This window comes from Pleuronectes platessa, chromosome 1 (assembly GCF_947347685.1).
Source record: "Pleuronectes platessa chromosome 1, fPlePla1.1, whole genome shotgun sequence".
Classification (NCBI taxonomy): domain Eukaryota; kingdom Metazoa; phylum Chordata; class Actinopteri; order Pleuronectiformes; family Pleuronectidae; genus Pleuronectes; species Pleuronectes platessa.
In genome coordinates this window covers 21934341-21961130 of record NC_070626.1, presented here as the reverse complement: position 1 = coordinate 21961130, position 26790 = coordinate 21934341, and the positions used below count along the sequence as shown (strand labels likewise).

At 40.1% G+C, this 26790-nt stretch overlaps 1 protein-coding gene across 2 annotated transcripts in view; it reads left to right on the top strand.

Moving 5' to 3' along the window:
- The window catches only part of mettl15 (methyltransferase like 15), a 39931-nt gene extending 14645 nt beyond the window's left edge, over positions 1–25286 (top strand). For both annotated transcript variants that reach the window (XM_053426093.1, XM_053426101.1), the window contains exons 3-6: positions 7347–7483; positions 17258–17449; positions 18278–18456; positions 24598–25286. In XM_053426093.1, the coding sequence (XP_053282068.1) occupies positions 7347–7483; positions 17258–17449; positions 18278–18456; positions 24598–25028 (939 nt within the window). In that variant the 3' untranslated portion in view covers positions 25029–25286. The remainder of the gene's footprint in view (positions 1–7346; positions 7484–17257; positions 17450–18277; positions 18457–24597) is intronic.
- Positions 25287–26790: the final 1504 nt, after the last annotated feature.

The window sequence follows — 26790 nt, the reverse complement described above, 5'->3', positions numbered from 1 at the left end:
GTGATGTCTGTTTGACCTCGACATACAGATGTTGGCTGTTGCATTGTTTGTCTCTGCAGCACTTTACCTTATAACCAAGTATTTTACGCCACTGAGATGCAGATGAAACAATATTTTACTGAGGAAATTACCATATAGAGACTCATCCATGCATGTGTTTCATAACAGCCCGGATTGTGTCTGAAATTGGCTATATATGGTGTGGGGACACACCGTGACAAACAGACTAGACAGCTTCCTGAAATTGTTTAGATAGTTGTCCAGTATGTCTTCTGCCTTGTGCTACACTGAGAACTACGCACATCTTAGGACCAGTAGGCAAAAGTTCTCCTGCATCCAATCCAAAAAAGGGATGTCTCTAGAAAAATGACCAAAGAATGCTGGTCCCTTCTTGTTTGTGACTATGTCAACAGTTTTGCCAACAAAGGAAGGAAGGAAGCAAAGAAACAACAACATTTAGCATCTACATATATTATAATCAAAGTTATGTGCATAACAAACGTAAGTACTTGCCAATACTCAAGGATACCTTTTAAGTTCCAGTGACTGACATTAAAAGTCGCCCTTTCCCATTCCTACAGCATATACATTGTGTCTCTATTCAAGGTTCAAGGTTTCTTCATCGGTACCCGAAAGTAACTTTGATACGCAGACAGGGTCCAAAGGTCCAGAAGGAAATAAATAATGTTCAGACTTCCCTTTGGGCTTGGTGTCTTCTCAGGAGCATGCATCATCAAACCAAATTTTGCGGGAACTCAGAAACGTGTGATTTATATGTAGTAGCCATGTAGGATCACATCCTCAGACTGAGACTTTGTTTTATCCTCATTAAAGTAAACTGTTGTCAGCTTTTGTTACACCTGTGTTTATTGGTGTGGTAACAGTTCCAGAAAAACAAACTCTGTTTACCACTTGTTTAGAATATATCAATATTGCAGGTAACAGAAGTGAGTCATAGTGATAAACAACATACGTGGTGATAATAGGCCCAAATGTTGTGTGTTTCACAGGCAAATGGGCACAGATACCTAGCCTTTGTGATTTAGGTGCTGGAAGGAACAGCTCTAATGGGATCAAATTTAAATTTTACATTATTCGATAATACTTGTAGGTGGACTTAAGTGAGGCTTCAATAACATTTAGTTAGTTAGTATGTTCCCCTCGACCTCTTTAAGAAGAAGCAGATAATTGATTAAGGACCTTGAGGAGAATCCATGTTTAGAGTCCTGGATGCAACAAGTGTGACCAATCCTTTATGTATTACAGACTCACGTAACTATGGTTCATGACTAGATTAAAAAAGATGATTTAACAATCCTTCAATTCCGCTACATAAGAAATGACACATGAAATCTCTCTTTTAACTCTTCCTTAAAACTTTTAACTACCTCTTATTTACTTCACACCACTTTTATCATAAAGCAATCAATATGATAACAATTCACACAAGTAGAACTTAATCCAATTACATTTTATTGCAGTAATGTAAGATGTTAACAATGAGCTTAATTGTTGGACCAACTGACTAGATTAGGAAGGTCACTGCATATATTTATCCACCTGCTTCTAATCACTGTGAATAGAACCCATCTTCTTTTACACCACTCCACAGGTGTGTTTACATCAAATGTTGAAACATGTTACAAAATCAACCTGTCCTGTTCTCATAACTAAGCCCCCCCCCTCCCCTTCACAGGAGGGACATTTTGAACTGCTGATGACACTCAGGTGGAGACTCTCCAAGTAAATAACATCACTGAAAAATTTAGGTTTGGAAATGGCCTAGATCAGACATACTTCAGATGGGTGTTGTTGGAGGCGAACGAGCAAATGCTCCTGTTACGCGTGCAGACGTGTCTTGTCCCACTCCTACCTAACTCAAATACCTCCTCAGGTGCCTTTATTTAAACTCGTGCCAACACACTGCAAATAGCAGTGAATAGATGAGGGAATGAAAGTATTTGTTGTAACTCTGCAGCATTCCTTTGACAAAAGAGAGATTAGCTTAACATACAGAGAGGTATTTGGAAGGAGCCCTCTGGCAAAGAGTTTTGTCAACATTTTAGTGCTCCTGTATCACTTGTTCACGCGCCCACTTGTTCACTGACTTCCCTTTCGCTCTCAGACCCAGGCTGTATGTTTAGTACACGTTACGTTTGGGCCACACGCACCTCAGACATCACTGGTCACCATCAACATAATCTCTTGACAGAGTAATTGCAGGAAGCTTTCATGCCTTTTGAGTTGTCTGCGCTCACTGACCATCTGTTTTGTGCACCCCCACTTTCAGCCTTTATTTGCACGAACACTGAACACACCTATTACGTTTGTTTAAATGAAGTAAAGAGAGGAAAAAGTTATTTGCATCCTTTTTAATGTAAGTTTAAAAAAAAATGAGGTGTGGAGACTTAATAAGGGGGTTCAGGTATGAGCAAATGTATTACATGTTAATCTTCGCATTATTGGTAAATTGGTGCTATTTCAAGTGCAAGATTTCTATCCACGGTCCACAAAGGCTCAACGGCCAACACATAACCTGTCTCTGCAGTCGACACAACCACTGTCGAGCAAAACCTGCTCCTTCATCTATTCCTACCAGACTCTCATGCTGCAAACCTGACAAATTCTTGCACATTTGTGTCTTGCCATGAACTTTGTGTGACAGAGAAAGAAATGCAAACCGGTTACCTCCACTCTTGCCATGGCAACGGACGCGACAAGAAAAGCGATCCTGTACCTGTGTATCTGTCTCCCTAATGGTCTGTGTGTTAGTGTAACAAGATCTGTAAAAACTCCCCTCAATGACATTTTAGATCCCCCACTGTAACTGACCTGGGCTGGGGAGTCACAAGTAGGATTTAGGTGAGTACTCAGGCTTCTCTCAGGTTCCTCTTCCCCTTTTCCTAATGAATTCAACCATAAGAAGACTTGAGTTGAGGCCCCTTCTTTCCATATGGCCAGGATATTATTTACGGTTGTATGAGCCGTATGTTTGCAAAATATCAATGCCAAAGTGAGACTTTTCCCATCAAACATGTTTTTGAAACTCTCAGTCGATGCTCTTCCTCATTTTTCGATACAACTTATCAAGTAAGATACAGCGTTTTTACCTTTTCCTTTTGGGTAGAGATGTTCTCATTAGCAATGCTGTTGGGTGGCTGCTGAAGTGTCCTGCATTATAGCACCTTGCAGCTTCCCTGTTGGACTGCACCACTTGGACCACTCCTAACTCTCCTATTCCCTCTGCTGGGAAAGGCAGATATTACACACCCTAAACAGAGTAACACAACACGGGACTACAGTAATTACTTTTATTTTAAGCACCGACTCTGCATTTGGAGACTGCGAGGACCCACGTTGAGTGCTGGCTTCATTCCAGTCTGGTGCTTTCTCTGGTCTGGCCCAGTCTAGGTGAGAGCCTCGCTGACACCCCGCTGTATGAAATATCAATGTGAATGACTCACTCCCAAGTTCGGTGTCAATCATCATCGCAAATGCCAAGCCCATTATCACAAAATCTTTTCAAGAAGTTGTTTTGCCCATCTGGTGGTAGAAGTAGCCGGCTCGCTGAAAAAAGAGGGGAGATTTTCACAGCAGCATTCAGGGCTTTTGAAGAAGCTTGTTTTCCCTCAGGGCGAGGAACTAGATTTTCAATTTACCTTATAAATGACCTTGTAGACATGCAGTTCTCAATTTTGTGTTGCATGCACTTAATTATTATTTTTTTGCTTAGTTTACTTGGTGTGTGTGTGTGTTTGATACTATTACACCTCCCAAAGATGGAGAGTGTCAATTGCTCATTGAAGCAAATGTGAATGAATATAGTATTTAGGTTTCCAACCAAACGCCTCTAACACTGGTGGGAATCTGCTGGCAGTCTGAAATAAATAGGCTTTACCTTTGTTCTTTTGGCCACAGCTTCCTCAGGATGTGACAAAAGATTGTTGTGACAAGTGCAACACTCTCCAGTAGAGGACCAGTTTGTCTCCTGGTTGCTTGTGTCGACTGTTTCGATAAAAGCCAGCCTACTTTGCTGTTTGTGTTTCTGTTTTCCTTTCCCTTTTTTGTATTGAATAGCACAACAGGCAAGTTCATTATGCGTGTGACTCATCCCACTAGCCCACACCCCCTCCCCATCTGCTGCTGTGCGCTGGAAAGGAGAGGGAACCGCCATTGATCACTTCTTCCCTCACACATGCACGCACACACCCCACCTTCAACGTCACTATCGATCGACAGGTTTAATGTTTTTGTGGGGAATAGCTTGCATTTCCTTTTGTGTCATTTTACATCTGTTCCCCACCATTTGCTGACATTATTATAAATCACAGAACAGACACATAAAAAAGTAAAAGTAAAGCATAATCCAGTCAATTATTCATGCAATCTCAGACTGTTCACTCAGAACTGGGCTGGGATTTTTATTTTTTTGTGTAGCAGAGGTAGTCAACAAATGTAGAAGGTATGAGGATATGTGGGAACAGGAGATGTTCTCTGCTTGGCAAGTCTTACTCCGTGGATACAGCTGCAGCAGAATGGTTGGCAGGTTTTTCGACATTTCCCTGGTAAAACAATTTTTCCCATTTTTCTCATGATATGATAGATTAATTCTGTTTCCCGGTTAAACGTTTAGATTGAAAGACTGGTATTTACAATTGATCACATCCTGAAGTAGATATTTACAAATTTTTAAGCATGTCTGATTTAAACACAGTTTTTTACCTAGTCACTTTTATGTCAGCGTTCACTATTGATTGGATCCTCATACGTCTCTTTAGGGAAAATGAAAAGCTACTTCAGGAGATATCCGATGGCATTTGGATAAATAATATAAAAGAAAATTGGCAAATAAAAGTTTGTAAAAATCACACATCTCAACAGATTATTTTCATTACACAGTAGAGAACTATCATTGTCCAATATGAGAATAATTTTTGATGTAATAAATAATTTCTGTTTTTAAAATTTCTACATTCACAGACAAAAATATATATGCAAAATCACATTATAATCAGGGAATTCTTTTCTATCTTGTTTTCAAATATTTCAGTTAGTGGAGGTGTCTAGCTGGCATATTACAGAGTTAACATTTAGCTGTTTTGTGGCTGATCGGTCTTCATTAATATATTTATACACCGAAACTAGCAATTTTTTTTATCTTTGTGTTTATTGATGTCTTTCGGTCTACGTGATATTTTACGGGCTAGCGTAAGAACATTGGACAAAGCCCAAAAGCCAATGTGTCCAACTATAAGCCTAAGGTATGTAGCATACTATCGTATCACATTATACGTTCACCCTCACATAATTAATCAGAGCAGCATGTGCCAGTATGAGGACAAAAGGAAGGGGAAATTGAAGCTAACATCTCAGTCCATCACAGGAGGGGATGTGAAAAAACCTCACTGTACCACAGTGTTTCACATCTGCAAGTGTTCCCATTAACTGGTGAACATACATAGGCTGGATTTGTTAACGGTTTCAAATAAGGACACAGCTGGCAGAGCTTATGCCACCTTTATGTTGAGTTGGATGTAATATAACATTCATTTTATCAGGTATTCTCATTGATTAAACTGATAAAAGTTTATATATAGGCGAGTGGCAGAGATGGGAAAGATTCCCATGGTAACGACTTGAAAGATTTCATTCCATCTTATTAAACAATGATCTCTGGCAGATGTGAGGCATCCTGTTTGTTTATCAACAAATCCATTGGCCAAGCACATATATCACGGGTCAAAAATATAAACGTCCTCTTGTGTGATTGTTTGCTTAATACTACATATTGATCAGCAGCTGATTAACCAAATTCAAAAATAGAAATATGAAAGCTAGAATACAACTCAAGAAGTCTCGATTTCAAAATTCTGCTGAACATTTTTTCAACGAAGTGAATTTCAGAGAGGAAGCGCCGACTGAGTCCGAGACGCAGACATGCCGGATACATGCTGTGTTCATGAACATAAATGTTCTCCGGTTCAATGTTTTATTTCTGGCGACAAATTAGCAGCATGAAAAACGACGCATCACTGCAGCCTTTGCATCACATTGGAGCCAGTTATCTGTTGCAGGGGGTTCAACTCTCTCCTCCTCTGTGACTGTTTCTGCTTGAGTATCATAGATTGTATAGAAAGATGAACAATACCAATCTGGTCAGTAGCGAATATGGGGAAGGAGCCGCTCTGGTGAGGTTCTGTTGATGCACATGCTCGACCAATTGCATTTCAGTCACGATCTTTCACTTAATTTGTATAATATCTAATTAAAGCAAAACTTCCTGGAAAAGTTTGCACTTAAATTAACATCTGTGTGACGAGAGCTACCGAAAAATGACAGAAAACATCTTTGAGAAAAGTTGATTTGACGTGACGTTTTAGCTTGGCCCACGTCCCGAACACTAACATGGAGGATGCAGGATTTACGACCCTCGCTTTTGTGGAGTTTTCTTTCAACCATATTTATATACAGTGGAAGTGGATTCGAATGCTTTTTACAAGTTGGAAAATCGTAACCAAAATGTGACGACTAACAAGGCAACACCCACCGTGCCTAAAATGTCCTTGTTTGAAACCATGAATTAAAACAGCTGCCTATACTGCTGTCAGTCAAAGTGATGAGAAGTGTTGAAGGCTCGCTAAAGTTATTGACATTAAAACCAAAACAATGAGCTGCAGAAGTTAAAAATACTCCACAGAGCTGAGGGGACCTGAAGAGTCGCAGAACCATTCACATCACATCCAGTCGTTTCCGTCACTGTTAATATTAGGTTAGATCTTATTAGACCCGAATCAACTGCGATATTGATTCTTGCATAATACAAATGTTTTGTGAAGGTTGAAGCTGTCAAACTTACGACATCAGTCTTATTTTCGGGGGTTTTGGTTACTGAAGGGGAGAATAAATAACGGTTTAGTTGGTCGAACAGAAACACTGCTGTGGGACTCGAAAAATAATCGACGTTTGCCAGAACTTGCAAGACATCATAGCTAATTTAAAGAATGATTAAACAAGTCCAGCGCAGACATATTTATTTTGTATCATTGTTTTTTTTCCAGATGAGCTATTCCCACAGTTCATTTTTAATATACCATGGCCTTTTAAAATGCAAAAGGCAGAACTAAATAACAGGATTTTGAACCTCACTGTGTGCACTTTATACAGCATGTGAAATATGTTGATAAGACAAATTCAGAAAAATCAGATTCGAGTTGCACTTGTCTCTCCTCCACTGTGAACACTCAAATGAGGAACTAACATTGTGATGATAAGATGATGAATCATGTATACGGAGTCCTGTTGTGAGAAGAACGTGTTTTGTTTTTTTCTTGCTTTCTCGCATGTAGGTGGTCCTGGACATGACATTTGGAGGTGGTGGTCATACCAAAGCGATTCTGAACACAGTTCCTGAAGTCACAGTCCTGGCCTTAGACCGAGATCCTACAGCAAATTCCCTGGCCCAGCAGTTGGCCACGGAACACTCGTAAGTGATTTAATGAAAAATATCAGCCAGACCAAAACACAAGTTAAAGCTACAAGCTGCCAAGACAGATGTTTATCATATATCATGGCTCATGTTTAACCGTAAGTTTTCACTGTCACAGTTGACAGCTTGGCCATTTTGAGCAGTGTTTATAATGCAGTCATTATTTCTCAAAACATACTGTCGGTGTGATATAGTATTGCATCTCGCTGTGTTTCTCCCACTTCTTACCTGGTCCCAATCAAATGCTGCTCACTAAGATACAGCCCCTGAGTTTCACCATCCAATCAGATCCATTCCTCCTTCTTAACTTAAAGCTTTTCTCCCCCCCACGCAAAGCTGGTGGGCTCGGCATGTCATTTGTCAGAGTAAGGGCCCACGCCTGCAGTGTGAGGGAGATGCTGCCTCCCACGGAGGATCTATAAGATATGGGGGGGCAGAGAGAAGCCTAGAGAAGTTAGAAAATTGAGAGAGAGAGAGAACAGGGAGACATGAGGACACAATGCCAGGGTGTGAGGGAGTGTGTGTGTATGTGCATGTGTGTACGAGCAAGGCGCGGGAGGATGAAAATGAGATGTTCCTAAGACCATGGCGTGGGAAGGAATCCTTTTACGTAGATTCTGGGGAAACCTCTCTCAAGGGAATCTGCCAGAGAAATGTGCCTGTGAGCAGGGAATGACAATTAAAAGAGAGAGAATGAGAACACTGTATTCTGTCAGCAGCAATATACCCCTGCTGTAAACTCTTCCACGCCTACTCGTGATGCAAGTTGAGAGAAGCCCGAGAAATCCAGCAATTAACCAATATTATTGGAAGCCTGAGTAAAAGACCCTGTCAGCCCACGCAGTGCATCCACACAACAGGGTTAGAGGATTTTCTCTCTCTTCTCTACTCCCATGTCTTGAGGAAAGTATAACCTTCTCTCTGCAAACTGTGGAGTGTGAGTGTTAATCTGAACCCAGTTTTAATGTGCATTATACTTAAAAGCAATCACTTATAAAAGTGACCCTCTGTTCCTTAATGATATTCACCATGTCTTCAAGGGAATCTTTCTCCTGCGTGTTTAGCCTCGCTATTCTCTGCCTTTCGACACTCTTGTTGTTGCTATGACTTCCCTGCTCCTGACGCACCGCAGCGGTTGTGCCCACAATAACTGTTATAAATATGAAAAGGCACCAAGAATAATTGGAAAGTCAATTCAGGCAGACATTTGATTTACACGTGTGCATGCACGTAAGTTATAATTTACATCTGTATATTGTGTGTCTCCATTTTCCCTTCGGCATATTTAATAATGGACAGTTTGTCTATCTTAAGGCTGTAACGATATTTGAATTAAATTTTAAATTTTTTAATAATTATACTTGAACAATGCAAGAAGTGTGCTTGTGTAGTTTATAAAATAATACTTTCATTTAAAGACCCCTTTTTTTTTAGCAATGAAGTGCTCTCCAGTGGTGACAAAATTGAAAGCAGAGTTAACACAAATGGAAAGCTTGATAAATTAGGTTGGTCCAAAAATGCTGCTTTCGTTCATGAAATGAATTCCGCACTTTGTCCGGATATTTTCTGGAGGGGCTGTATGTGATAAGGTTTTCTTGAAGTGCTCCCCCAATTTGTAGGGCAGGATTTCCACCACTACCCATTGTAACTTCGTTTTAATGGGGCAAGATAAGCCTCGGAAACAAGGGGTTGGGAGAAGAGGTGAAATGGGATTGAGCCTTAGAGTAGCAGACTAATGGTTAAATAATTATAAGATGCCGAAACACACTCAGACGGGATTTAGTTACGCAACAGTTGCAGCTCACATTACAATACACAATACACCAGCATAATGCATTTGTGTGTGTGTGTGTGTGATAGATATTATTACAACTACCCACTTGTACGACACACAAGACAGCCATTCTCTCTCATAACCAGCTGATTAATAACCTCAATCAATCGAACAGACTTCATAGACAACATGTCGATTTCTATTTTGGGAAATGTGCCTCACCTGCAGCACAACATTCCCTAAGTGTTGAGGAACAAGCTTTCGAATCAGCCCTTTGAATGAAGATGATAACAGTAAACTGGGGAACCAGTGGGAAAAGATTTAACAGATATTGATGGCTTTTCTTGGAGACGTTGGTGAAGCCACCAACGAGAGAGCCGCCATTTAGTCACAAATTCACAAATTTCCTTTAGCTTTATTACCGAATAAATAAGTCCCAAGGAGTGTTTTTTAATAGAATTTCTGAGGTCAACTGAGGTAGAACAAATTGAACTCCTGAACAAAATCCATTATAAAGACCAACCTGTGTGTTTGTACTGTGTGTGTGTATTTTTTTTTCTTTTTCTTTGTCCTTTTCCTTATTTTCTTCACGGGACTGTAGATATTTTCATCACCACTCCCCTGCTGAAAGCAATCAATCAGCATCTTGTCTTAGGCTTCAGTGACGCAGGTAAAGGAACTGAGCAGGTCAACACAAGGGAATATTCCAGGCTTGATATGTGAAGAGGCAGCATCATGTTGAATGAGCATGCACTCAAACTGAGGCTGCTGTGGAGGTTCTTGATGTCCCCACCGAGTGTGCTCTTATTCCAGACGGACAAGTTCATGCCAGGGCACATTCAGTGCGAGGATATATATAAAGGCGTAGCAGAATGTAATGTTATGGGCAAATGTGAATTCTATTTTATGTTTTATGCTAAAATTTATTAAAATATCGTCAAAATAATCTTTGAACAAGGTGACCTGGAATTGTTTTCGGTGAAAAGACTGCTCACTTTTTGTCGACAGGTCTTACATTATTTCGTGAGGACACTCAACGTGTAAATTTGGCGAGTTAATAACAACTTGTAGTTTTGAGGCTTTTAAGACTTATTGTATTTGTTAAGTGCTTTGGCAGGTTTAAAGGAGGCTGTAGTCTCAGGGGGAATCTTTATGCACCATCAAATTGTCGGATATCCTTCCTCTTTCCTGGTATCTAACAATTGATAACATGCTAATGTGTTTCCAGTCAACACGTTCACAACAACAGGGAAATGTAAATGGAAACATAATGTACAGATTCTGCTGTGAAATGCATAGTTTGTTTTTGTTTGTTTATTTATTTTATTTTATGCCGCATAACACCACTGGCATCGGCCTGTATCATCAAAAGATCTCAAAAGAGAGCAAACCTTTTTTGGTGTCTTCAATCTGTTGGCATCTCTTTATCATCTTCCAGTTTTGCGTCCATCATTTTAGAAATGTCATCAACACGTTAATTTTATCGGTTTTTTTTCGGTCATTTTCCTGCTGTAATCTCACATGGACTTGTTTGATTATCATATTGACATTTTGCTCGGGTGCTTGCAGAAAAATGTCCAGAGCAACTCGTCCGGACATTTGTGATCTCACGTACAGCCCCTCTGGAAAATGTCAGGAAAATGTCTGAACTTCAGCGCATTTCTGGAAGCAGCATCTGTGTACTTTGGAACAACAGACACTATCCCCTTTAGTCGTATATACAAAACAAGAGCAAGAGAGATATATTTTATACCATATGACAGAAGTGAAATGCACTAATCTGTAGAACAAAACATGAAAATACCAGGAACGTGATTTAAACAAGACTCTCTGTTTGTTTAGACAGGATGCAACAGGAGTTCCGAGGCAGCTCGGCTGCATACAAAGCAGAGTGGAAAGACACAGTTAGACACAAATTTGCATGAGGCCGTGCCACCTGACACAAAGACATGTACCTGCAAGTCGGAAAGGTTTCAACACGAAAAACGACTTGTTCTTTTAATGGATCAACGTTCAGACGAGAAGAAAGTTTAGGAAATCACAGAACTCAATTTTACTGTGGAGTTTGAAGATCTTTAAGAACCTGGGCTTGAACACAAAAACACATTCACTCCCCCTCTGCGTGTGTGTTTTAAGCTAGTTTACAACTGTCGTCTCTATAGCAGTTTCAGACAGGACCTCTGGAGGATGACTGAAAAATTGGGTTGGGATTTGGTGAATCCTGCGGAAAATGTCCTGCGTTTTTCTCACATCAGCTCCTTCAGACATTCTGTTGACTTTTTCATTGGGGCCTGGATGGATAGGGTCTTCAGAAAGTCGGCCAGCTCTGATTGGGTCATTTCCACTCCCACATACACTTTCCCCAATGGAGAATGTCCGAGGGATCTCTGGAGTTCACTGCATGTCTGAAAGCAGCTTAAGGTATATTGGCTATAAAAATGTCAAGGTCTTTATGTATAAAAACACCTTGATAGTAAGTTCAGAGCTGAGGGCAGCTGAGGACGTGTGAAATACCATTGTTGTGTATTGGGTTAAAAACATATTCAATGAAAGTTCTTTATTTATTTGTAACCTGTTAATGGCACTTTACAGGAAATTCAGGAATCATTAAACTGCTTACAGTCTATAGAGGGGAGTATACATGTCCAAGTATCAAATCTCATGGTAAATTAAAGGGAATAGCTCAGACATTTGACATCAAACCACCCTTGTCCTGGACTTGTGTTTTGGTGACACCTGCTTGTAACATTATCACAGATATTTCACATATTCTGTAATTTAATATAAAGACTGTCAGACTGTTTCTGTGTGAAATGCCAGAATAACAGAAATTTGCATCATGTCAATGTTGTGGAGTGTTACAACTATAAATAGTGCAGATCTCTTAAGCAATTATGAGCCCACACTTGGACCTCAGCACATACACCACTGAAACTTGTCCTCTTTAATAATATACGACCTTACATAAGGCATTTATATCTCCAACTCTGTGTCTAAGCCACATAAAGAAGTTAATAATTTAGAAATGTTATGTAGCTGTTTTGCATATTTTTAAATACTTCTGTGGCTTACAAAAAACACGTTGAAAAAGACGTTGCAGTGTGTAGTGGAAGGTACGTCCATCACCTGCGTGTGGGCGGTCACAGACTTGAGAATTTTATTTCTAAGTAATTAAAAAGTAGAATCAACTTAGGAATGCAGCCGTGATAGCACTTTCATTAATGATAAAAACTTGTGTGACTGTAAAGGAAGAAAACAAACCGCCTTTGAATTGTTATTGCAGCATGGTTGTGCGGTGGTGAGCACTGTTCCCTCAGAAAATTACTGGTTCCAATCGAATTTGTCTGGGGTCTTTCTCTGAGGAGTTCGCATGTTTTCCTGTGTTTGGGTGGGTTTTCTCCAGGTACTCCTGCTTCCTCCAATAGTCCAGTCTGTCTTTTGGCCCAGGGATACGCTGGCGACCTGTCCAGGGGGTACTCCTCCTCTTGCCCTCTGTCAACTGGGATTGGCTCCAGCTCCCCCCCCCCCCCCCCCCACCCACCCAACTAGAAAAAGGCAGAAGGTTGTGTTAGACAGAGGTGTTTTCAGCTTTTCCCATTCATGCATAAACAGTGTGCAGGGTTGATGATATAGAATAGAAATACTTAACATAAACTCTCTCTATATCAGTCTGAAGCTAACTCTAACTCCCAGCACTCAACCCGCTTATACCAGTTAGCATGCTGGCTGGCCCTGACAGCACCAAAAGGACGTGGCCTGTGTGCAGTTGCACAGAGAAGGTAGATTCCTTCATAGACCAGCTCACATTCTTTCTGTTCCTCAAGACAAATAGCATTACTGAGTCAGCTTTAGTTAGAATGTTTATACTTGAGCTTTGGAAAGCTCCTGGTTAAGTTAGCTGCCAACGTCCACCAGTCAGCAGAGCTCTGCCCCTTCTCTCCTCTCCCCGTCTTCGGTCTCTGCCTCTGCTGACATCTTCAGTCACCACCAGATGAGGCACTCATTCAGTGTAGGTGGATTATTATTAGCTGTTGGTTACAATTTCATCTGTTTTAAGAGGCATTAGGCTCCAATTAGAATCCAGAGTGGCTAAAATTTCCCAAAATTATATAATAAATAGGTATTGACTCTCACCAAAAAGTTTATATTGCAACTTTGAACAATAAAGAGAAAAATAGAAATTTAGGATGATGGCCAGAGTGCTGTTGAGAACGCAGCGACTGGTTGCGCATGAGATGGGAGAGAAAAACAAAGCCTTTACTATAGATTTTTCAACAAATTGAACACTGCACATGTTGGTGGAAAAGAACAGAAAAGCAGTGAAAGGCCCTGGCTGTGTGGGCGAGGTGCTCCCTTGCCATTTTGCCTTCTGTTGGTTTTGAAATGGAGGACCTGACAATTTGTGTTCTCCCCTGAATACCCCCAGTGACGCTTGAGGAAGGTGGAGTCATGAAACTTAAAACAGACAAGCTTTAAATTTAGTTAGCTTGCAGAGAAGTGCTGGAGCCAATCCCAGTTGATATTGGGCGAGAAGCAGGATACACCCTTGAAAGGTAACAAGCGTAACATTGGGCCAACTGACAGAGGCAAACAACCATTTATCCTCCCAGTCATACCTGTCATCGATTTCGAGTCTCCAATTGACCTAACCTCAGTCTGCATGTCTTTGGACATTGGACGCTTTAGTGCCATGAGAAAGCCCAAGTAAACAGGGAAAGACCCTCGAGATCACAGATTCATGTCAGCATATCCCTCAGAGGTCATGACCACCAGAGAAAGACTTCCCTTTTGGGGCATTTATTGAATAGGTCTCGGCAATACACAATAGCAATAATTATCGCAATATAATTTTCATCAACAGCATTATATTGTATTTTGGAAGCACAGTGAAGTATTATAAGGTTTAAGTTTATATTATCGACTTAAAGAAGAGTTTAAGGGCACAACATTTACTCAGGAACATGAATTAAGATTTATGCTTAACAGAAATAATAATGTGACGTTTATAGTGATAATTATTGATATTGATTGACAATTTCTATTTCTATAAAATGTATGGCCATATTGCCCACCCCAATGAGTGAGTCCTTAAAACATATATCCTTAACTTTTTTAATTGATTAAAAATAGAGGTTATATACAACGTGTGCTGCCTAGCTCTTGCAGAGGGTTATCATTTAGAGAAGTCAGTCCGACATGCTTGGCCTCATAACTTGACTAGAAAACTTTTTTCATACCTTGGAACCACATGGGCGGAGATGGCTGCAGAAGAACCTCTGCACATAGTCTATAGATTGCGACTCCTCTTGCTGTCTTCTGCCATCATCTTTGCTCACACAATGTTAAAAGGTCACATGAAATATTCATGAATGTGGCTAGAGGGTCTCACTACTCTCACATGAGGAAGTGACTGAGTACATAGCTCTGTCACAGGCAAGCAAGGATGACAATAGGCTATCTAAGACGTCTTGTTGGCTTACGTGATTTTCTTTTAAAAGGACGACTGGGAAGCTTCTCATCCTACTAAGAGGTTTCCTTTGGATTGAATATCTTTAGGATAAAACATTAGGTTAAAAATGTCTGTGATTGTCAGATGTTGAGGGTTTTTTCTAGACAGTATTTGATGCTGTAAACAAAAAATATAGAAAGGATTCAGCATTTCCTATGCACAGACGACTTACCATTCCCATTCAGTAGTATCTGTGACCTAAAGATTAGAGAACGTGAAAGAGCAGAGCTTCCCCCGCCCTCATTACTGAAGTCTCGTGGCACGCACTAAGGTGCCCTTGACCACGGCACCCAACCCCCAAACCGTTCCAGTGGAGATTAGACTGTGATTGCACAAAGCCGCCTACAGGATGTTCACTGGCTCCTATTAATTCACCAGGAAATAAAGCAGTTTTTTTTTCTCTCAAACTTAATTTAAAACGTGTCAGAAGATGACAAAATCAAACTGATCAAGTCAATCATGCATATACTTGTTAGTAAACAAGAATAGAACATAGTTACATAATATCGATTAGATTAATATATACTAATACAGTGGTCTTCAACAAGGGGTCCGCTTTAGAGGGTAAGACAATTCATTTTTTCTTTTTTTTTTTTTTCAAAATTTTTTCCCCCACAAAATTCATGTCTTCAGAACCAGAATTGTATATATTGTCTTTAGATACACATTGACATGAATCCAACATATTGTAGCCATTATCTTTCAGTCAGCAATGCACACATTCAGCTACACACAGGAGCTCTCTCAAGCTGGGCACCGGTTAACAGCACCTTTCATGCAAATACGACAGCACAAGCAGTAGCCAATCAGATCGCGTTATGCTCACGTATAAAGAGCGCAAAGCTCAAAATTAAAAATGGCGGACCAAACTCCGTAGATGGTCGAATTTGTACCTAAAAGTTGTTTGTTTGACCTTTTTTTGCTTAGTTTTTTTTAAATTTACTGAGAAATAGACGCTCTGCAATGTAAAAAAAACATTACTGTAACTGAAAAATATGTCTGAGAGGATTTGCGAGGTGTCTGAGCCACCTTTCTAATGTTAGCATGCTACTACCCACAAGGGTAGTATTGAATGCACAATAACAGGGTAGCTATGTTTATACATGGCACTAGGCCCAGAATAATATAAACACTCTTTTATGCAATTTATATAGTAGGGGGTCCCTGCTGCATCTCGCCATCAGTTTCGGGGACCTTGGCCTGAAAAACGTTGAAGACCCCTGTACTAATAGATTTGTCTTTCAGTTCAATTGTTTGGTTTATCTGATTGGTTTAAAAAAAATCCATGGGTTTTCTCTGACATATTGTTATTTATCAGAATTTACAAAATATTATGAAGCTTTTATTCTACATCTTTACAAAAAAGATGTGGGTGTTACTCAGGGAACCGTACTTGGTCCTCTACGCTTCCTACTGCACAAGAATGATTAACTATTCATAAGGGCATCGTGTAACTGTTCATGTTAACTCTTAAATCTGATAAGACAACAATATCTTGTATGTTTATGGTTGAGCTGTAAATATTAAGAATTAATTACATGTCTTTGTTATCCAGGTTCTGTTGTAACATCATGGGACACATATATAACAGTCAGAGTCGGGTCAGGACACATCTTAAGATTCATACATTAATGACAAAAAACCTGCCGTCTGGCAGCGGTTTTAATCTCTTTCCGTCACAGAACGCATTGAACAGTAAAACTTAGTAGAACAATTAACTGTAAAATGTTCTGAAACTCTCCCCCTGGACTGACGGATGTGTCGCTTTATCACAGTGTAAAGAGAAGGGAGCTGCTTTGAATTATAAACTACACAACTCCCTTTTGTATTATTTCTATCAAAAAATAATCCAGCAAAACTTGTGTTGTAACCAGAGCAGCACAAAGTGACTCAACTCACCATCACTGAATATAATAAGGCCTTAAGATGTTTTTTTGTGAATATGGAACAAAATTCACCGCAATATTAGAAATAAAAATAATCCTCCTCTTAATATATATATGTATTTATATGTATTTTCACTATTATAATCAATTATCATAGCTATTTTGTATTTGTAAGAAATATTATGTGTCATTAATTGTCTGTTCATTTTCATTTTGGTCTTATGTCTCATCCAAACTGTTGTCTCTATTTTTCTGAACCTCTATTGTGCAATTTTGTTCATATCTTTTATTCCCGTCCCTCTATTGTTATTTTCCTCTATTTATATTATTCCCAAAAAATTAAGAAGTTGACCAAAGTTAGATATCTTTCTATCTTTTATTTTCTCTTTTTCTTTCTAGTTTCGAACCTTATTCACCTCGCTTTCTGAAGGTATTTTTGACAATGAGCTGAATAACAAAACATTTTTACAGTTTTTTTTCTCAGCAAAATATTAAAGACTTCCAATGACTAATTAGATTCATATGAGGCCAGTATTTCCACAGCCATTGTGCCACACACATTGACATACACATTTTTATTTGTGCTGTGTTCCTTTCTCCAGTGGTCGTGTTAAACCATTGCTTGGCCGATTCAGTGAGCTTGAGGTCCTGCTGTCGAATACGAACATTCAGCCAGGCAGCATTGATGCTGTCCTGTTGGATGCTGGCTGCTCCTCCATGCAAATGGACCAGGCAGAGAGAGGCTTCTCCCTCAGCAAAGATGGGCCCTTGGATATGAGGATGGATGGAGAGAGGTAGGTTTGGAGGGGCTGGGTAGCCAGAGTCAAACTGCACCAGCACCCATTGGAGCAGTAATGTCAAAGTGCAGTTAATAAAAAGGGGGAGTTATCACACTGGGCTACATAGGGTAGAATACTTCAATGATCTTTGCTCTTATTCTGTTGTCACTAGGGTAAATATACAACTAAACCAGTTGTAGTGCCATTTGTAATGTTCTTTTCTAATAATAATTTAACACATATATATACATAACATGGCAAACTCCTTATTTTATTTCCTTAATTTATGACATATTGAAATACAGTAATACACTGCTCCCTCTCAGAATTATTTACTTTATATATAGGCTATACTTTACATATAATGTATAACTTGATTGAAGTAGCCGAAAAAGACATTAAAATTAATGAATAAAATCATTTTAATTATCTCATGAATAATTGCAGGATTGTAACTGTTGTGTGATTCTAACACCCGATTGTGGACATGTTATTTACCTTCATTTCTGCCTCTGATGTTTATTAAGCCTGTGTGAATATCTGTGTGTGTGTTTGTGTGTCTGTGTGCATGTGTCTGTGTGTGTGTAATTTAATGACTCCTGTTTTCAGAAATATAGACAGATAATTTTCCTTTGTCAGCATTCTGTGCAAAGAAACCATTTAAGATAACTCACTTACGAGCGTTTGCACAAGCTGCATTTCTCTTTTCATTCCCTCATATTGGATCTATTCATAACTGTCAAACATAAAGGTTTTCGGCTGTATCTCAGAGTTGTCAGGATTCGCCGCTGTCACCAAGGACGTGACGTCAAGCAGCTTAATTGGGCTTCTCTTTGTGCGTAGGTACCTCGACATGCCCTGCGCTGCTGACGTTGTGAATACCTTAGATCAACAGGCTCTTGCATCCATCCTCACTGCATATGGGGAGGAAAAACGCGCCTGGAAAATAGCTTCAGCCATGGTGAAGGCACGCCGTGTCAACCCCATCACCAGGACACAGCAGCTGGCCAGCGTGGTGGCAGGTAGCTACACACTATCCTGATTAATTCCCTGCAGCATTGTGGAGGCTGCAAGGGAAAATAAAACACGAGTGGAGTTATTAAGGCTGTCCCCCGGTGGGACGTGTTTGTCTCGGAAAATTACGTAGTCTGTGATCTCAAACGTCATTCTGTTTCCTGCCTCTGTTTTGGGTGCCTGTCTTGCACACCTTCCCTTTGAGAGCTAAGGATGAGACAAAGATGGAACAGAATGTGGCAAATGCCTTGAAAACAAACAGTATCTCACATGCGGCTCATCTCCCTCCTTCTCCACATTGCATTTTTGCTTTCTTCCTCCCCCTTTTCAGTTCCATTTCCGTGCTCACAAATATGCAGACACATCTGACACAAACACCCACATATGTTCACACACGACACATTTGTGCATAAAGCCAGGATTACATTGTTTGTCCTTACTGATTGTTTATTTTTATTTTATTTTTTTTGTTTTTTTGGCTCTATGCCTCAAGATTTGAGCTGCTGAACGAGTGTGAGGTCATTTCAGTAGTTATTGCAGAGAGCAGTGTGCGCGTCAGTGTCACCCGGGGAGAACACGTGTGAGTAAGAGCAGGGGTTTGATCTTATTTGGAAGAGCAAAACGAGTCACCACCGATGTTTATATGGAACAACCCAAGAGGCCTGGATTCAAGATAGTTCCAGGTGTTGCGCTGTTACACGTCATAGTGATACTGACAAGAAAAAATGGACAGTCGCAGGAGAAGTGATTGGGACTTAGGTGTCAGTGGGATGGAGCGACTGCACTTGGTGGTTTTAAGACAAGGGAGCGGTTCAAGGGACTTTGGAGGCAAAAACCTGGGGGTTCCTAATCGAACCAAGCCGAACACATTTAAGACATTGTATGTCTTTAAACCAACCTCTAAAGCTCATTCTCCACTGGTCAAAAAAACCATTAACACCCACTAACATCTGTCTATCTTAACATGTTTACCCACATTTAAAAAACCTGCATATAGCTGTTAATTTTTAGAGTAAAAGAGTTATTGAATTCTGAAGCTTTCGGATGAAAACTACTGGCATGGGGCCTCATAAGATTGTTTCTATCCAATGACCTATACAAAGTCGAACGTCAGTACTAACACAATCAGCCGTTCTTGGGAGCCCCCTCTCCGCTCAGGGCCCCAGGTAATTGCCTGTTGTATACCCTGTTGCAACGCCTCTGTTAAGATTAATAAGTTATTTTAGTCACGCTTCGCTCTCCCCTCATTTCATTATTCTTTACGCTCAAGGTTTTAATGTTAGACTTTTCAAAACCGGAAATAATTATGTCCTTTTCACTGGGTAACCTTGGTATGTGATTCATTATTTGAATTAAATTGAAAAGTTATATAAAACTACATCTTTTAAAAAGGCTGTGGGCGAGCGTGGTAAATGACGTAAATGCAAAAAAAGACCATGGATCGCTTTTACCCACACATGAACTGGTCACAACTAATTGTGCTACGACAATGTATGCAGCTCACACATACTCTAACCAAGCACACCGGGGGTTTTCTCTGGGCCAGGTGATGTGAATATGAAGGTGGTAACAATGTGGAGTGTAAAGGTGAAGTGAGGGAGGATTTAAAAATAAAACGCCATTAATTTAAGTTGTTAAGCAATTTTACTGATTGTGTTCTGAAACAATATATTAAAGTCGCGTGCAGCAGGGAGGATCGGTGCAGTTCTAAAGTCAAAGGTGCGTCACATTCCCTGGACTTTGCATGAAGATAACTGACGAGTAAAACCTATATAGCATCATCTTCTTCAAACCACCCTCACTGTATTTTATAACCTGGGACTTTTGCAGCATACCGAACGAGTTGTAAAACATTATTTTCTCCTGATTGGTCTTTGAGCAGCAAAATTTCCAAGTATGAGTCATGGTGTTTTGTAAATAAATTTCAAACCATCCTGTATAATTTCCACAATTCCTACATTCCCATATCTGCCTCCAGCTGGGATTTATGTATATTTGGCAGAATTGCTCTTCAGCTGTTTATCCAGTATGTTGTAACCAGCCCAGTCTCCCGAGGAGGTTCGCTGATATTGGCCGATTCTGCCGGACAAAATGTGCGTCCTCTGCCAACGTTTATTGTCAACATGAAAGGCTTGTGATGTTCATGTTGTAATGGGAGGGAAGATTAGGGTGGTTGTGTATTACATTTAAACACCAAACCATAGTTAATTACCTCTGTGAGTTCCCTGTGCTTGTGTTCTTTTCAGGTTTGTTTCAGTGTGAGCTTAGTAAGTCACTTAATGCTATTGTGACGTTTAATGGCAATGAGCAAGATATTCCTGCCTGATGCTTGATAGATACAGTGCCTTGCATAAGTATTCACCCCCTTTGGACTTTTCTACATTTTGTCATGGTATAACCACAGATTAAAATTTATTTCATCGTGAGTTTATGTAATGGACCAACACAAAATAGTGCATCATTTGGAAGTGGGGGGAAATATTACATGGATTTCACAATTATTTACAAATAAAAATCTGAAAAGTGTTGAGTGCATATGTATTCACCCCCTTTACTGTGAAACCCCTAACAAAGATCTGGTGCGACCAATTGCATTCACAAGTCACATTTGCAAGTCACATAATTAGTAAATAGGGTCCACCTGTCTGCAATTTAATCTCAGTATAAATACACCTGTTCTGTGACGGACTCAGAGTTTGTTGGAGATCATTACTGAACAAACAGCATCATGAAGACCAAGGAGCTCACCAAACAGGTCAGGGATAAAGTTGTGGAGAAATATGAAGCAGGGTTAGGTTATAAAAAAATATCCAGAGCTTTGAACATCTCTCTGAGCACCATAAAATCCATCATAAGAAAATGGAAAGAATATGGCACAACCGCAAACCTACCAAGAGGAGGCCGTCCACCCAAACTGAAGAGTCGGACAAGGAGAAAATTAATCAGAGAAGCAACCAGGAGGCCCATGGTTACTCTGGAGGAGTTGCAGAGATCCACAGCTGAGGTGGGAGAATCTGTCCACAGGACAACTATTAGTCGTCTACTCCACAAATCTGGCCTTTATGGAAGAGTGGCAAGAAGAAAGCCATTGTTGAAAGGGATCCATAAAAAATCCCATTTGGAGTTTGCCAGAAGCCATGTGGGAGACACAGCAAACATGTGGAAGAAGGTGCTCTGGTCAGATGAGACCAAAATTGAACTTTTTGGCCTCAATGCAAAACGCTATGTGTGGCGAAAACCCAACACTGCCCATCACCCTGAGCACACCATCCCAACAGTGAAACATGGTGGTGGTAGCATCATGCTGTGGGGATGCTTCTCTTCAGCAGGTACAGGGAAACTGGTCAGAATAGAGGGAAAGATGGATGGAGCCAAATACAGGGAAATCCTTGAAGAAAATCTGATGCAGTCTGCAAAAGACTTGAGACTGGGCGGAGGTTCATCTTCCAGCAGGACAATGACCCTAAACATACAGCCAGAGCTACAAAGGAATGGTTTGGATTAAAGAATGTTAATGTCTTAAAATGGCCCAGTCAAAGCCCAGACCTCAATCCAATAGAGAATCTATGGCAAGACTTGAAGATTGCGGTTCACAGACGGTCTCCATCCAATCTGACTGAGCTTCATCTTTTTTGCCAAGAAGAATGGACAAACCTTTCCATCTCTAGATGTGCAAAGCTGGTAGAGACATACCCCAAAAGACTTGCAGCTGTAATTGCAGCGAAAGGGGGTTCTACCAAGTATTGACACAGGGGGGTGAATACTTATGCACCCAACAGATGTCAACTTTTTTGTTCTCATTATTGTTTGTGTCACAATAAAATGTATTTTGCACCTCCAAAGTACTATGCATGTTTTGTTGATCAAACGGGAAAAAGTTTATTTAAGTCTATTTGAATTCTAGTTAGTAACAGTACATAATGGGAAAAAGTCCAAGGGGGGTGAATACTTATGCAAGGCACTGTAGATGTGAATGGAAGTCCTGTGTTTTTGTGACTTCTTTGACGTCTACGTCTACGGTGCTTCTTTTTCCTGGGATTTTTATTTGAGGATTTTTTCAGTTTCACCTCTGATGACATGCTGGTAGTGATTCCTGCGGACATTATCCCACTGTATTCTCACATGGGCCATCTCAGACTTTTACTTGGAGGCTGGCGGGAAAAACTCCAGAGAATATTGGAAGCAACTGACCTGGGCATTTGCATTCCCACATACAGCCCTTCCAGATAATTTCGGGAAATTGTCCAGACTTCATTGTCATGTCTGAAAGCAGCAGCAGATGTCTCTGCCACTGAATAATCCATTTTAGAAAACTCAAGTAGTTGCAAAGTTCTGCAAAATGGCAATAGAATGAGCCTGTTTATAAAGATTTATGGTTCCTTGATCACTAGGTGAAATATTTATATTTCATGTGCGATGTGCGATTTTTATTCTCGACAGTGTTTCAGTTCATTTGTGGCTCAGCTCAACTTCACATACAAAATTCTCTGGTCTATTGTGCCACAGCAAACAAAAGTTGTGTCCACGTTTCCCTGCTCCGTTTACTTATTTGTTGTTGTGAACAAACTCGGTCAGACCGTTTGTTCAGCCACTAAAACACAGGAGCATGAAAAAGCACTGCTATAGCCTCTCGTGACACATGGGTAGAGCACAAGAGCTTTGTGATGTTAATTCTAAATGTTAATACCATCACAAAGTCGCGTCTCCTTCTTAACTACTTGATTTCCTCTTTATGTACACATCGTAATCTCTTCTTTTCTCCACGGATCTGTCTGCAGGACCTTTGCAAGATGAATTAGAGAGAGAGCGCACGGCTCGGCGAGACCAGAACAGTGGTGGTCCGTGCTGTGCAGGCATGGTATTGATTGCAGTGTGACTCACACCTTAGGCTGTTTAGTGCAGGAGGAGAGAAATGCCACATCACTCACTTCTCTATTTATTGCAGTTTCTCTTTAGGTCTATACAAGCGTCTAATTGTTCTTTGGGCTTCTGTGCCGTGGTTATGACTTGGTCAAGCTGGACCCTGGACTTATTCATATAAATCTGATGTTTTTCTAACTTGACAGCATATTTTAATCAATTCTCAGTCAGTGTATTGGCCCTTACCGCTTATATCCACATCTCATTCATTCTGTACCCTGCATGTCGTTTCTTTCAAGCCGCTTCACACACTTGTAAGTTCAGTCTTCTGAAGCATTCTCTACATTTTTCATGTACATGCATTCTGAGGGAGAATCTCTCAAATAACAATCGGAGATATTAAAGGTTTTGCATGAAAAATTCTCCACGCACAATTGGTCAGGAGTATTAAAGGGAGACGTTGTGGTGAGGGGGGGAAACATAAATCACCCTTCATTTTACAGAGCGCGGGTCATGACCGAGTGCACCAGCCAGAGAGCAATAACAGAGAAAACCTCAATATTTTAGATTTCCTTTCTTTTTTTAACAGTAACCAGGGTGTGGAGAGAAGTTTTCAGCTGAGACAGATTTTAACATTAACTCTGAATTCTGTGAACTGACAGATCACAAGAGATATTTGACTGCTTTTACCTCAGTATTTTATTGAGACACCATCTCCACCCAGAATCTGCTCCTCAGTCTGGGCCTGCCGCTCCGTCCTGCTGCAGCTCGCTCTGCACTGCTTCTGTTGTGCTTCATCTTGCTTCGGCAATCCATCTCTTCAATTAATGATATAAAACACAGGCACACCAGGTTTGTTTTTTTACAGAAGCATAACCACAAGTCAAAGGCGACTAAATAATTGTTGTCATTCAGGATGTTTCATTACTGTCCTGACCAGTGAAGTTTACAGTTATTTGAATCTGTTGGTGTGACCCACAGACACCACACAGTGAACAAGTGCTAAAATCCCATAAAAGTCATTTAAAAAGTTAAAAAAAGTCACTCTTACAACTGCCAAATTTTGTTATGTTCTTTCTACAATGTTAATAAAATGTTCAGTCAGATTTTCTTACGATGCTAATGCTAACATGCTAGTGATGCACAAATCAGTTTTTTTTAATACTCATAAATCCGCAAATTACACAGAATGAAATATATATGTATAGTAGTAGAGAAATGTTGAGCATCAGATTGCATTCATGTTTTAGAAGATTAACTCAGTCTTTGATCATTTTTTCTGTCTCTAGGATCGTTTCCTCCCGCTGTTATCTATGCTCGTAAAGACCGACTCCACCGACCTGCACATGTGGCCACGAAAACCTTCCAAGCTTTGCGAATCTTTGTGAACGACGAGCTGAACGAACTCCACGCAGGCCTGCGTGCTGCCCAGGCAGTCCTGAGACCTGGAGGACGTTTCTGTATAATCACCTTTCACTCACTAGAAGACCGACTGGTCAAACGTTTCCTCCAGGGAGATGATTTGTCTAATCTAGATCAGTATCACTTCAGCCCGAGGAAACAAGCTACCAGGACGGCAAAACTGGGGGATGAAAAAAGAGATGGTGGAAGTGTTCACTGGCTTCCTCTGAGGAGAAAAGTGATCACCCCAGAAAAGGATGATGTGGATGAAAATCCTCGAGGACGCTCGGCTAAACTCAGGGCAGCGCTCAGACGGTGATTACCTGACGTCTCTCTCGTTTCAGCTAAACGTTTGAGCAGAGTTTCTCTTTACTGTTAATAATTAAGGCAAGTTCACCAAAGAGTGTCATGTAGTAACATCGTAATTCTGCACTGCATTTTGTCTGCTGTTTTTTATAATCTTCTCTGTAATGCAAAAAAAATTCTGCGCATTGGTACAAAAATAATCATATTTTAACAGTTTCTTGTTTAAGCCTTATACAGAAGGTTGATTTAATCCTGGGAGGCACAAGTAGCTTGGTTGACGCTGCATTAGTGACTTCTTCTGGTTGGTTGGGGCACAGATGGGGGGGGGGGGGACTATCTATAAAGGAAAGAATGAATTTCCCACACAATATGGCCACCAGTAGCAGCTCAGAGTTTTGAAGAAATTCCCTCAAGGCGTTTTGTCAAGTATCGTCTTCACATCATTGGGACCAATGGACAGGCAACCCAAATGCATAATGTCTGTGGCTGCTGGTTGACGCTGGTTATAAACAAACAACAAGCAGATTGTGTAACAGTTAAATATACATTAGGGTTGGGGTTAGGGCAACCGCAAGATAGCAGTCTGTCCTCTAGAGTGTGGTAGCACCAACTGTGAACACAAAAGTATATGAAAGTTGGTTTATGTTTGAGACTTTATATGAAAATATAAATTAAAAAAAAAATGTAAACCCAAATTAAAGTGACTGTTTTTGTATTTGAAGCCTTTCTTATTTGCCTTTTATATGAATAAATGCATAAAGTAACAAATGTTTCTTACAATTCTGTTCATGTATCAAAGCTGATCCCCCACAATACCCTGCAACAAATAATACTCACTGCATAATTGTTTTAAATTGCTGTAACTATTATTATTATTATTATGATTACAATTATTAGTAGTAGTGTTATTATTTGTATTATTGTTTGTTACTTAAATATCTTTTACATTTTTTTGTTTCATTCAATGGCTTTCTGCTTGATTTCTGTGTGTTCTTTTGTTTTGTTTGTTTTCAGTTTTTATGTATAATTTGTATTGCTACACATCCAATCTGCTTAGGTTACCTGATTCAGTTCATATTTTGTCTGCTCTTTCTACATTGTATGTCCGTATTGTGTTTTTAAGATCAGGACCCTATAGACTAGATGCACAACCATGTGTTCCTAACGGGGGTTCCTTAAATAAACTAAACTAAACTGTGAATGAAGTGACAAATTTGAGTTTACACCCTGAAGAGTTCAATGAAACAAGGGACATTCGTATGTGTCGGTGCTGCTCTGATACATTTCTTGAACAGCTCATGTTTGACATCACATGAGATGTGGATGAATAGCCGAGCAAATGAGACCCAAACAACTTTATTTCATTGACGTCTGTATTTCTCCTGAACGTAGGTTGATGAGTAGCTCAAGTGAAGCCTCTACTGTACCATATGAATCAGCAGGTGTCAGAAGTGGTGCTGATGACTGAGCTAGATGCTTGTTCCTGAGCATTCTCTCACCTTCAACTGTAAGCAGATGAGGTGTTATAGATCTTTACTATTTGACTTTGACTAATTGTAATTGCTTCATCGAGATTATTAACACTTTTTTCTTGCTTCTCAGTTTAGTACTCTAAATATACCCTCCTTGTTACCTTGGAAACTAAATGGCGCAAGTAACATTTGACTGTCTAAAATTATATGCTGTTTTTAATTTAATATGAAGTGAAGCCATATCGTGAGTCTACACGCCCCCCTCCCTTCTGACATGAGTGGTTGTTGGTTGATGCAAATCGC